Below are 12,978 nucleotides of genomic sequence, written 5' to 3'. Positions count from 1 at the left end.
ATTTTCCAGGTGCATATTTTTTTAAAAGAATGAGATCAGAACTCCGTTTGTTCTGGGGCGGCAAACAGCCGCGGTTGAAATGGTCTGTCATTACGCAGCCTTATTGCAAGGGAGGATTTGATGTCCCGGATTTTGAGATCTATTATATGAGTGCACAAGCACAATACGCTTATCATTGGATCAACCCAACGCCGTTCATGCCGCAATTGGCGGTTGAGGATTGGATAGCAAAACCTCTTCCGCTAAATGGCTTGATTCATGGCTCAGTAGACATACTTGAGACTCCGTACACCACAGTGACTTGCACTATAGATGCCTGGAGGAGGGCGGCTAGGGTCTTAGCCGTTGTTTTGCTGTATTCTCCACGTATTCCACTCACCTATCACCCCCGGCTGGTACTTTTACAGGAAACAGGCTTCCAACTGTTGTGTAGACGCCTTAAGATCACCACATGGGGAGACCTGTTTTTAAATGGGCAGTTTCGCACTCAAGAGCAGCTGTTCCAGGACTTACATCCTACACCTTTAGAGGTTTTTTATTATGTACGGTTACGACAAGCATTGAAAGAAATATTGCCGCACTACCCGGATGAGCCGGAGACAGTGCTGCCGCTTCACACAATGCTAATGACGTCGGAGGGTTGTCATCTGGTTTCCAGACTATACAATTCTATTAGAATGCAGCGAAATAGTGTTGAGAACAATGCTTGTCAGTTATGGAGCGCGGATTTAGGTAGTGAAATCTCTGAAGAGCAATGGAACTACTGTTGTAGCATCACTGCCAACGTCTCATCTAGTTGTGGACTTAAGATTATTCATTTTAAGTTCTTGCAGAGGTTCTATTACAAGCCAGCCAGAAAATTACGATTCCAACTCTCAGATAATGATAGATGCGAAAGATGTCATGCAGAGGGAGCGGGATTTTTCCACCTGGCATGGGAGTGTCCAGGGGTATACGAGTATTGGACCCAAGTACATACTGCACTGCGAACCATGCTGGACGGGGACTTAGACAGGAACCCACTCATCATGCTCCTTAGCTACACCTTGCAGACGCCCAGGCCCACCAGAAGGTTTCTTGATCTTGCTCTATTGCTTGCGAAACGAAGGGTTGCATGTCGGTGGGGGAGGGGGAGAGCTCCGAAATTTAAGGTTTGGCTGCAAGACCTTATATATTGTCAAGACCAGAATGCTGTTTATGCTGAGCTGCAACCTGCTCGTAGTAGGCCAAGAGATATTTGGGGCCGTTACAGGTGTATTTAACAGAGCGTGCCGGAGGCCAAGAGAGTGTAGAGCTTGATGACAATGATGGGGGGACACATATGTAGCTCTAATTGTACTAGATCCATTGACCAGAAGATTATGCGCATTGTTTTTTTTTTTTGCTATTGTATTTTCTGGTGGGTATGAGATGTGTACACTATAGATGTATATGAGAGTTTCATCCAGCTAGCTCACTGATAACATGTGCACACTGCATTTACATTGATAACTGCATTTTCATGTTGAATTTTGCATGACTACATCCGGACTTACGTATTACCTCCCTGATGTATTGTAACACATGTATTATTGAAGACTTGCATATGTCGTTTCTTCCAAATGAATGCCATTGCTGAGAATGTACCGTACACTTGAAGCTGAATGATGCGAGACTGTAATGTTCATGTTTCTTATTAAACAAAAGCAATAAATAAAAAAAAATAATAAAAAAAAACTCAAAAGGACAACGCTTTTAAGCCTGATCAAATCTTATGCAATAGACTGGCTGGGCATTTTCAAGAGAAGGTGCAAGGAATCTATAATGATCTCAGGATACGACAACACCTGTGGCATGCCCTCATTGTAGGCTAACCTGCTTTCAGCCACTAAACAGTGGGGAAGTACAAAAACTTCTACTCTCTATAGAATCTGGTGCACCTACCAATCCCTGTCCCCCTTCCATTATGCATCAAGCTGCCCATAAGATCTGCAAAAATCTCACCCCAATCCTGAACCAGGTTTAAGCTTCTGGTTGTTATCCAAAAACTTGGAAAATGGCATCAATCACACCCCTTCTAAAGAAACCAAACCTAGACCCCAATGATCTTAAAAACTACCGCCCCATTGCTGGTCTACCAATTGTGGCCAAAGTCCTAGAGAAACAACTGAATACAGTGTTGACTGAATACCGGGATGAAAACAACTTGCTGGACACCTATCAACATGGCTTCCGCTCACGTCATTCCACCGAATCAGCCTTAATCCTTGCCGCCAAGGAGATCTGCAGGGTGGTGGACAAGGGAGGGAGGGCGGTCCTCGTGCTCCTTGATCTATCAGCTGCGTTCAACACCGTGAACCATACTGTCCTGGTGCAGCGGCTGAGGAACATAAGGGTAGGGGGGCCATCCTGGCCCTCCTGTCCTTCTTTGAGGCAGGGGAGCAGAGGCTGTTCTGGGATGGCATGAAGTCGGACAGTTTCCATCTTCCTTGCGGTGTCCCACAGAGGTCTGCCCTTGCCCCGACCTTGTTCAATCTTTACGTCACCCCTCTTGCCAATCTCGTTAGGAGGCATGGCTCTGCTCTGGTCTCATACGCTGATGACTTTCAACTGGTCATCTCTGTTACCAATCAGCCAGAGACCACAGCAGCCAGGTTCCATGCTTGTCTCAGCGAGATTATGGCCTGGATGAGTCAGAGCTATCTGAAAATAAATACAGATAAGACAGAGGTGATGGAGTTTGGGCCGGGCCAACCCCTGTGGTACCGGTCCTGGTGGCCAATTGAAGCCGGAGAATGTCCCCACCCAGTAGAGAAGGTCAGGAATTTATGAATCATCTTCAATGATAAATTGAATTTTGGTCCCCAGGTAAACAGCCTTACGTCATCGTGTTTTTTTCTCTTAAAAATCCTGAGAAAAATATTTACATACATCTCTCAAGAGCTACAAAAGACAGTGAAGGTAGCTCTTTTTTTATCCAAACTGGACTATTGTAACTCTTTATTTCTGAGAATCGATAAATTCCAATTGCAAAAATTGCAATCCCTACAAAACGCTGCAGTGAGACTTCTACTGGGCATACCCTGAGGACAGCCAACCACGGCTGGAATTCGATCACTTCATTGGCTGCCCATTAAACAGCATATAGAATTTAAATCCTTAAGTCTTGTGCAGAAGGCAATTTATGGTGGCGGTGCTGAAGACTTTAAAAAACTATTTTTACTGTATGTTCCTTCACACGTTCTCAGATCAGCTAGTCTAGGTCTCATTACAGCTACAAAGATAAGACGGGCAAGATGGGGCGGGGGGGCAGAGCAATAACACACTGTGAGGCTAAGCTTTGTAACAAACTGGCACGTCCTATAAAGCTTTAATCCAACATTCAGCTTTTTAGGAAGAGTCTGAAAACCTGGCGGTTCACAGCTGCATAGGCCTTTCAATTATTGTGCACCTTACCTGCCTACACGCCCCAGCGCCAAGACGCCTCGGCAATTGAGCGCTATACAAGCATATAAACATAAACATAGATAGGACTTTGTTTTTTTAAGGCAGTTCGAGAACTGTATTCTTGCCATGTATTTGCAACAGTTACACAAATCGCTTCTAAACTGCCCTCTCTTTTCTATCACAGGCAAAGCCAACAAAAAGCTGGCCATCCACCCAGTAATGCTTAGTTCATTCAATGCAGGGCCCACTTGGGATTATGTGAGAGAGAAAACAGTGGGAAGACTGATGGACTGTGCCAGAAGAAAGTGGGGCACCACTTTTAGCAAAAAGAAAGTATCAATTTGTCAAAAAAGAATGTGGCATTCAGAGGTTTTGCTGACAACGCCTGCATCTCACTGATACTGTGCCCATAGTTTTATTTATTTTTTATTTATTTTTACGAAACACATTGATCAGGTGCATATGATGTTATAGCAATAGATTCGTTTAGTTAACAGGGATACATTTTATGAAACATAGTGTCAATTATAATCATTACTTATAATATTATCAGGATGCATAACAGATGCATTGGTATCCAATATTACATTCTTCTATATACTTAGTCCATTTGCATTCCTTACATTGTGGATTCTAGTTATTAAGTTATTATCAATTCTGGTACACTCAACGTCCCTACTCATACCTTTGCCATTTCGCTTTGCTCAGTCTGCTCTGCATATGTAGTGCCACTGTACATCTGGCTTATATCGGCTTTCCTGCTCACCCTCCACACCTCTGTTATCTTCTTCCCCACTATATATGTCTGATATGGGCCCCAGTAGTTTTTGGGACGGCTATGGGGGAATAACTCACAGAACACCATATCTGCAACGGTGCATTAATGGCAAACAAGGAATACAGTCTTAATGGTCAACAGCCTCAGAGGACAGACGTGCCTCGGCCCAAAAGACGTGCATATCAAGATCAGGTACAAGAGGAAACATATACAAGCCATTTCAGGAAACGCATTACAACTAACGTTTGTTACTAAGGTTGGTCAGATAACCATAGAAAGGTTGTACTCAATTCTAAGTGGCCCAATGTTCTAACACCTGGATTTCTTTGGTGCAGGAACACTAGACCCAAATTTACAAGCCGGAAAATCTCAGCATTGGACAGAGCAATATCCTACTCAGGAATACCGTGCCGCCCATCTCGTAATCTGGGCCTAAACGAACTTCCATGATTTTAATGCTGTTAACTACCTATTTCCAGAAGTCCCGTGCTAGTATGGATAGGGTTTATGAGTTTGTTGCATCTTGTTTATTTAGCTATTGTTGTGTCAGTTTGTATTTGCAATATTTTCCTCTTTATTTATGTTTGGAAAGCCTTCAGTGCTAGAAACACTGTCTCTAGTTACAACACGTGTGTGCTTGAAGCATCATATGTTGTCCTGTGACCCCTTATTTGTAGGCCTTTGAGGTGAATTCAATTTCCTGTGTGTGATGAGTCTGTTGCTATAGTCATCAAATGGAAAAGTGTTTTGAATGGTCTGTTCTTTGGTAACATTTTCCCTCACAGAGGTGTCAAGCTTAACCAAAGATACTTCTTGCTCTAGCGTGGGTAAACCTTTGTACTGAGTTTACACCCTCATAATTAAAAAGGTGAAACTCAACACATTTGTTGGCGAGAGACAACTGAATGTGTTCAACCAAGACACTGGTCATGCATTTGATGAGACTAATGGTCTGTGGCTGGTAAAGGGAATTCTTAAGATGTTTATAGCACACCAGTGGTGATGTTGGCTCATAGGTATGTGAAAGCAGGCATCTTTAAAGTCGATTGCTGCCAGGTAATCATCTTCTACCAGTTGAGGTACAACTAACATACAGAGTAACCCTCTTGAACTTTTGTGTCTTGAGAAATTTGTTTCTGAACCGGAGGTCCCATTTTGGCCTCAGAGTTAAGCCCTGCTTTGGTATGAGGAAGTACATCAAGAACACTTCAGTGGGGGGAGGAGCCAAGATGGCGATCGAGATGGCTGCGTAACCGCTCGGCTCTGTGAGCCTCCTCACCCCGCACATACATCCTGGAACTTATCCTGAGCTGCAACGGCATCTACATGTAGGCGAAGAGTCACTTTCACTTACCGCTTGCTCCTGAGGCTTCTGCTTGCTGCAGACCCGTTGGAGTGTCCCCGACTGTTTTGAGGCCTTCACGGAGCTGGGACCGGGGTCTCGAGTGCGGAGAGTGGCCGGCCGCGACTGCAACAACAGCGGCCTCTGGTGATGGTGAGGACTCGGCCGGAGGGAACTGAAGACCTGATTGCCGATGGCGACAGTGCCGACCCAGCCCAACTGGCGGAGAACCATGTGGGGAGTGTGATGCAGCTGGGTCGAGGGAGGTGCATGATTCTTAGCCCCCCATTCCGGTGTTGTGTCCGGGCCCATTACCGACTTTGCCCGGAGTCAGTGTGCTGCCCCCAGGGTGCGGCGGAGTTTTTAGCCTTTTGGTGACTCTCTGCTGAGAAACCTGCCTTGGCTTGTGAGATTCCCGTTGTGAATCCTATTCCTCCCTGATGTGAGACCCGGTCCCGAGGTGAGGTGGAGAAGGACGAGGCCGGAGCAGCTAAGATGGCGGAGAGCACCCTCGTACGCACACCTCACCCGGGCAGAGAAGCCGCTATGCGAGAGAGTCCTGGGGTCTGGCGACACGAGAGAGAGCCCACGTCCAGAGATGTTTTGGCTGCGTTAACAACTCTGCATAAGACCCTGATCCGGGACGCCCGGGATCTGGGAAGGAGGATGGCCGCCATTGTCGTCCCACCGCTCCACATGGGTAGGGATGAATCACAAGGAAGCGCCGATGTGCCCGCCTTTGCGTCAGTGATGAACGTTCCAGCTGCGCCTACGTTTGTGGAGACGCCGATAGACCCGGTCCGTGACATCGCTTTGGATTGCTCTGATGTGTTTGGGAGTGACTGGTCGGGGCCCTTATCTGTACAGCGGCGGAAGAAACAACATCGATCCATAGTTTGGGTTGCCCCGGCGGCGCTTCAACAATTGTCGGATTGTGTGTCTTTCTCCTTCTGGCTGGTGAGACTGTGTTCTGCCTGGGGGATGTTTCCGGTATCGGTACTGCCACATACGGAGTTCACCCATGCGTACTTGACTGGGATTTGGGGGCTACGGTCCCATGGAGTATTGGCGCTTCTCGGACCGCCCGGTTGGACCCGCCACACTGTACTGTATGCCGATTGATGACTGGCCGTATGTGGGTACTATTGATAGAGAAGGCCAGGGATGATATCGTTTAGGATATGATGGAACACATTGTTGGCTGACGGTGTTTTGGAGGGACACTCCACGGGGATGTTACCGATTGACTTTATGATTCTTGCTTACTGTGGCTCTTCTGACTTTGCTTCTGATGTATATTGTGCGCGATAGGTGAGGGGGGGGCCGGGTGGTCTGATCGATGGCACTTCTTCATATTTTTTCCTTTCCTTTTTCTTCTATATTTCGTGTCTCTTTTTAGGGCTATAGGCACGCTGCTGGGGGGGGGGTAGGCCGAGGCCTTCTGCTGGGGTGCAGGGTGGGGGGTGGGGGGTAGGGGGAAGAGGGTTGTTTATTTGTCCTTCCTTTGTCTCTATGGCCCTTTGCTTTTTCTAGGTGTCGTCGTCTTCATGTTTCCTACAATCTGTTTTGTTTTTACGGGCTGGGATGCTGATTCGACATGACGTGTATGTGTTGTTTACATTTATCCTGACTCGTATGCCTTGCCCCTGTGTCCTTAAGTGTATTCGCACTCATTGCGGATTTCTGTTTCATGTTGCTATTGTAGGATCATGTGTGACCGTCTGGCACTTCTTCTGATATTTTTTCTGTTTTATTTTTCTTCATTGTAAAATTAACCTTCTTAAATCCTGCTTATTACGCTGTACGCTTAAATACGAGTCGTATCCTGGATACTTACCTGACCCCGGCTTATGGACCGCCGTTTCTTTTTATATTGCTCTGCTTACCTTACGAATTGATTAGCGGCCGGCCGGGATGGTTGTAGGCCCATGCTTGTATTTATGTGAAGTGATAATAAAGGTTTAAAAAAAAAAAAAGAACACTTCAGTGTCTTTTTGTGAAAAAAGCCACATGTTTTGTAGTGCTCTTTGTTTGCTGTTGTATTTCTCTTTTCTACATGTACTGTGCAATATAGTACTATGCAGTACCCATGTTATGCTTGTCTGATTTGATTTCAATCCACTTTGAGAGGATTTCTTGACTTGTCCAGATAGGTGTTAGAATGCACTAGGATTGATTGATACAGTCAATTTATTTGTGCACCTCCCCAAGAGGTTTGAGACCTTCCCGAGAGCCTTACATAGAAAAGACTGAAGTGTGTTTGGGAGTGACTCGTCGGGGCCCTTATCTGTACGGCGGCGGAAGAAACAACATCGATCCATAGTTTGGGTTGCCCCGGCGGCGCTTCAACAATTGTCGGATTGTGTGTCTTTCTCCTCCTGGCTGGTGAGACTGTGTTCTGCCTGGGGGATGTTTCCGGTATCGGTACTGCCACATACGGAGTTCCGCCATGCGTACTTGACTGGGATTTGGGGGCTACGGTCCCATGGAGTATTGGCGCTTCTCGGACCGCCCGGTTCGGTTGGACCCGCCACACTGTACTGTATGCCGATTGATGACTGGCCGTATGTGGGTACTATTGATAGAGAAGGCCAGGGATGATATCGTTTAGAATATGATGGAACACATTGTTGGCTGACGGTGTTTTGGAGGGACACTCCACGGGGATGTTACCGATTGACTTTATGATTCTTGCTTACTGTGGCTCTTCTGACTTTGCTTCTGATATATATTGTGCGCGATAGGTGAGGGGGGGGGGGGGGGCCAGGTGGTCTGAGCGATGGCCCTTCTTCATATTTTTTCCTTTCCTTTTTCTTCCTTTTTCTTCTATATTTCGTGTCTCTTTTTAGGGCGATAGGCACGCTGCTGGGGGGGGGGGGGGGGGTAGGCCGTAGCCTTCTGCAGGGGTGCAGGGTGGGGGGTAGGGGGAAGAGGGTTGTTTATTTGTCCTTCCTTTGTCTCTATGGCCCTTTGCTTTTTCTTTTTCTAGGTGTCGTCGTCTTCATGTTTTCTACAATCTGTTTTGTTTTTACGGGCTGGGATGCTGATTCGACATGACGTGTATGTGTTGTTTACATTTATCCTGACTCGTATACCTTGCCCCTGTGTCCTTAAGTGTATTCGCACTCATTGCGGATTTCTGTTTCATGTTGCTATTGTAGGATCATGTGTGACCGTCTGGCACTTCTTCTGATATTTTTTCTGTTTTATTTTTCTTCATTGTAAAATTAACCTTCTTAAATCCTGCTTATTACGCTGTACGCCTAAATACGAGTCGTATCCTGGATACTTACCTGACCCCGGCTTATGGACCGCCGTTTCTTTTTATATTGCTCTGCTTACCTTACGAATTGATTAGCGGCCGGCCGGGATGGTTGTAGGCCCATGCTTGTATTTATGTGAAGTGATAATAAAGGTTTAAAAAAAAAAAAAGAACACTTCAGTGTCTTTTTGTGAAAAAAGCCACATGTTTTGTAGTGCTCTTTGTTTGCTGTTGTATTTCTCTTTTCTACATGTACTGTGCAATATAGTACTATGCAGTACCCATGTTATGCTTGTCTGATTTGATTTCAATCCACTTTGAGAGGATTTCTTGACTTGTCCAGATAGGTGTTAGAATGCACTAGGATTGATTGATACAGTCAATTTATTTGTGCACCTCCCCTAGAGGTTTGAGACCTTCCCGAGAGCCTTACATAGAAAAGACTGAAGTGATTGTGAGTTTTGGTGTCATTATGAATTAGTAGGCAATGCACTCTGGCCTTGGGCCAATTAATGTTGGGTTTGTAAAATCAAAATCTCATTTTCTCTAGCTGCATTGTGTATACCTCTGTGAAAGCATTCTCTCCCCAACTCAACTAGCAGTTTCTGTAACCCTTTGTAATTTTGTCCATGGGGTCATCAACATTAATCCCAAATAGCTCCTGACCAGTTAATGGAGTATTAAATATGTTATAAGGGGCGTCTGGTTGGGAACTAAAAATGTGAAACTATGCATGTTTGCATACCATTACAGTGCAACCTAAAGATGGAGGTATCACACAGGAGCATTGTGGAATTATGTTTGATATCATATGACTCAGCCTATTGTTGATGCCCCAAAGAATAAAGAACAGCAAGTGAATCTAGAATAATGTAATGCTTCAAAGTGGTGCCTAGAGTAAGGGAACTCAACAGGGCAAGAGGGCTGCTTCCCATTTTCTCTTATGTCGTACGTCTGTTTTTCCTACCACTTTGCACACACCAATGCTCTCACTCCAGCACCTCAATGAGCCTATGTGTATCTCTTGCACATATGATTATGGTCCTGCTCCTAGCAATCATCTCTCTGTTCTGGGCCTGGAAGAATGGATCCACACTTATAAGATTCTTAGAATTCTTCTGCTCTGTCCCTAAAATCAGTCTCTCCCTGTCTGTTCTTTGGTATTCTTTCCATCACACTCTTGCATCCCGAAGGCCTCAATCTTGTTTGTTTTACGGAGCCACCTATCATTATGTAGTTTCTCTTCTCTTAATAGTCTGGGTCAGAAATGAGCCCTATGTTCTCCATTGCTCCTTAACATTCTCTCTATCACCCGCACCAGAGTGCTTTCTTTTTCCACTACTCAATCCTTGAGTTCCATCTGTAACCTCAAGAACTCTTTGACCTTGTTGAGTAAATTACATCCTTGTTTTGTGGTTCGCCCTCATGCCGCTTCACCTCTCTCAATCACCTACCTTGCCAAGCTGCATTTGCTGTTGGTACTGCTTCTGCTTCTCCAGGAATTGCTGGTGCTGCTGTTGCATAACGAGCTGTTGAAGAGCCTGTGGACTTTGGGGAAGTGGGGAGGACTGTGTGCGGCTGAGTGGCCGATGACGTGGCAGCTTGTTCACTGTCCGCATGTTGGTCGAGAGCCGTTCTCCGGTTACCAAGGGTGACTGACCATGAAGGGGAACTGGAAATAACAAAGACAACAATTACAGTAAAAAAACTGCAGCACACACGCACAAAGATAAGCAGCTATTTTAAGGTACATGCATTATGTGACCAGGCAGCTCTTCCTTAGTGTGCAAGGTTCATGCTGCCAATTCTTGTTGACCTATTGTTCTCAATACAAATTCTAAACACTAAGCTTGACCCCTGTTCTCTTGCTACTGCTCCACCATCCTCTACAAAGAACCAAACAAAGTTACTTCATTATCCATCAACCCAATCGGGCTAATGCCAGGCAACCAACACATAGCCAATATACAGCAGTGCACAACTTAATTACCAATCTCAAAGGGCTGATTTCTGACGAGCAAACCATCTTGTCTGAGATTAAATAACCCTTGCCTGATATGAACTAACTTCACCCCAACCAACACATCATGTGTGATACAAACCAACAAGAAAACAGTATGGCCAATGAATAACGTATCTAGTAACACAATATTCTGCATTTTCCATCCCAGGTACTGCACTATTCTGCATTCTCCATCCCAGGATCCTGAATTATGGTTGATAGCATCCATCTATAGCAAACACCAAATTGTCAAGCATACCGGACACCATCCTTCTGTTTGCTTTGTTTGCCCTAAGTTGGCAGGGTATGCCCAGATGTGAATCCCTTGCTCACTTTGCCACTGGATTCAAGTTAGCCTGGTTGATGAGGGGCGTTACCCCAAAACGGGTTCCAGATACTTGTCTCCGGTTCAGGGAAGACCTAGCTTAGCAGTTCGGGATGGACTGTTCCCATGAGGCACAGGGTCAAGACTGATTTGCTTATAGCTGGGTCTGAACAGAGGTGGCGAAGTGAGCTAAAGAACGATAATGGATTCAACCAAGAACTGTAACTGGGTGTGGGTGTATGAAAAAGGTCAGCGCTCCGTCCATCATCTCCTTGTGTTTGCTTTCAGCATCCATGTATAGCCAACACCAATTTGTCAAGCATACCTGACACCAACTCCAGGACCATGATCGACAAAGACATATCCACTGATTTCACATACTTGATGCAAACGTATTCACAATACGAACATGGCTAATGTAAAATAGCACCTTCAAACACTCAAGTACACCAATTTTTGGGAGGACATCAGTAATGGGAAAGGGGAGAGAGAATTTTTAGGGATATACGATACGGTCTCCTTAGCCAACATCAATTACAACATAAATGGTATCCTACACCTTATGAGCAAAAGTGGTTAATAACCCCTCGACAACTATCAGTGTTGTTTTTGAAGACCTTCATCTACTCTAATAGTGGCATGCTTCATCATCAGGTTTCATCCTGTTTCCTAAAGACCAGAATAGGCTCACCCATATTCCAGGAAGCACTTGTACCAGGGTTTAAACTGAAGTTAAAAATACTCTTTAATAGCAAATGCACCAGGTATAAATTAAAGAAAATGTGTTGGGTATTAATAGGCTATAACGTTCTTACACCCTCATCAGTTTCCACATGTTTAAGCCTCTCTTGTGGCCTCTAATGATCCCACGCTTTCATCAGGACAAATTAAAATTCCACAAGTTTTAGGTCTATTTGACCTTATCTAAATCACATTTAGCCTAAGTTTCCCTTTCCTATTCAGTCCGGACTTAAGACATACAACAAATACCATACATACGGAATTATGGTTACTCTCCTAGGGAATGGTTCTGGAGTATTTTAATGTAAGCTATCCCCACAACTAAGAAAGACCAATGCCAAAAGAATCCACAAAACTAGCATGGTCAATGAAACACAATTTGCTCTATTCAACCATCTTTCCCTGCTAGCAGGCATAAAAGACTTTCCTTTATCCTGATCCCCGTGATGTCAGTTTTTATTTTATCTAAAAACGCTATATGCATGATTTTTTGCAACATTAACATATTTTTAGAACTGTGGGAGAAACATTTTCGTATACGTAAAAAGATACTGCTGTAATCTCAGCTTCAGAGAGGTAAAATCAATCTGGAGGGATCACACAGGAAGGGCAAAAAGACAATGGAAACCTAGCTGGATGGAGATTCATTGTTCAGGCTTGTTAGACATAGGAGAAGTAAAAAATGTTTTCCCTGTTACTACAGTTGGCCGGCATTGGTAACTTTCATAGATTCTCATGCTTACATTATTCCCTGAAATAAGGCTGGGAATCCTCAGTAATCCATGTTAACTGTGACCACAAACACTCAAATATCACTGAAACACCTCATTTTATGACCCAAACTTTGGCCAATCAGATGGGAAGATACAGAGCTCCACTCCCTCCCAGTGGCTCAGCTTGCCTAAGGAAATAATAATAATGTGAGTCTCAATGGTGAAGAAATAGGGAAGCCTTGGAATCTATTAAAAATGCCAAAGCTGGAGAAGGAAAATGTTAATTAGTCTGTAAGCATCGGTTTATAGTGTTTAGTGCTGTAGATTAACAGGCTCTGTTTACTCCTGCCATCTAGTGTTAGGCTCCGGCGCTTACACGATAGAAGTCT

General features: G+C 44.8%; 1 protein-coding gene across 21 annotated transcripts in view; it reads right to left on the bottom strand.

Annotated features, from left to right (window-relative positions):
• The window catches only part of HDAC5 (histone deacetylase 5), a 1,448,645-nt gene that overhangs the window by 472,414 nt on the left and 963,253 nt on the right, over positions 1-12,978 (bottom strand). For all 21 annotated transcript variants that reach the window (XM_078645209.1, XM_078645212.1, XM_078645222.1 and 18 more), the window contains one exon: positions 10,263-10,480. In XM_078645209.1, the coding sequence (XP_078501335.1) occupies positions 10,263-10,480 (218 nt within the window). The remainder of the gene's footprint in view (positions 1-10,262; positions 10,481-12,978) is intronic.

This window comes from Lissotriton helveticus, chromosome 5_1 (genome assembly GCF_964261635.1).
Source record: "Lissotriton helveticus chromosome 5_1, aLisHel1.1, whole genome shotgun sequence".
NCBI classification, from domain to species: domain Eukaryota; kingdom Metazoa; phylum Chordata; class Amphibia; order Caudata; family Salamandridae; genus Lissotriton; species Lissotriton helveticus.
This window is presented reverse-complemented; position numbering and strand designations above follow the sequence as displayed.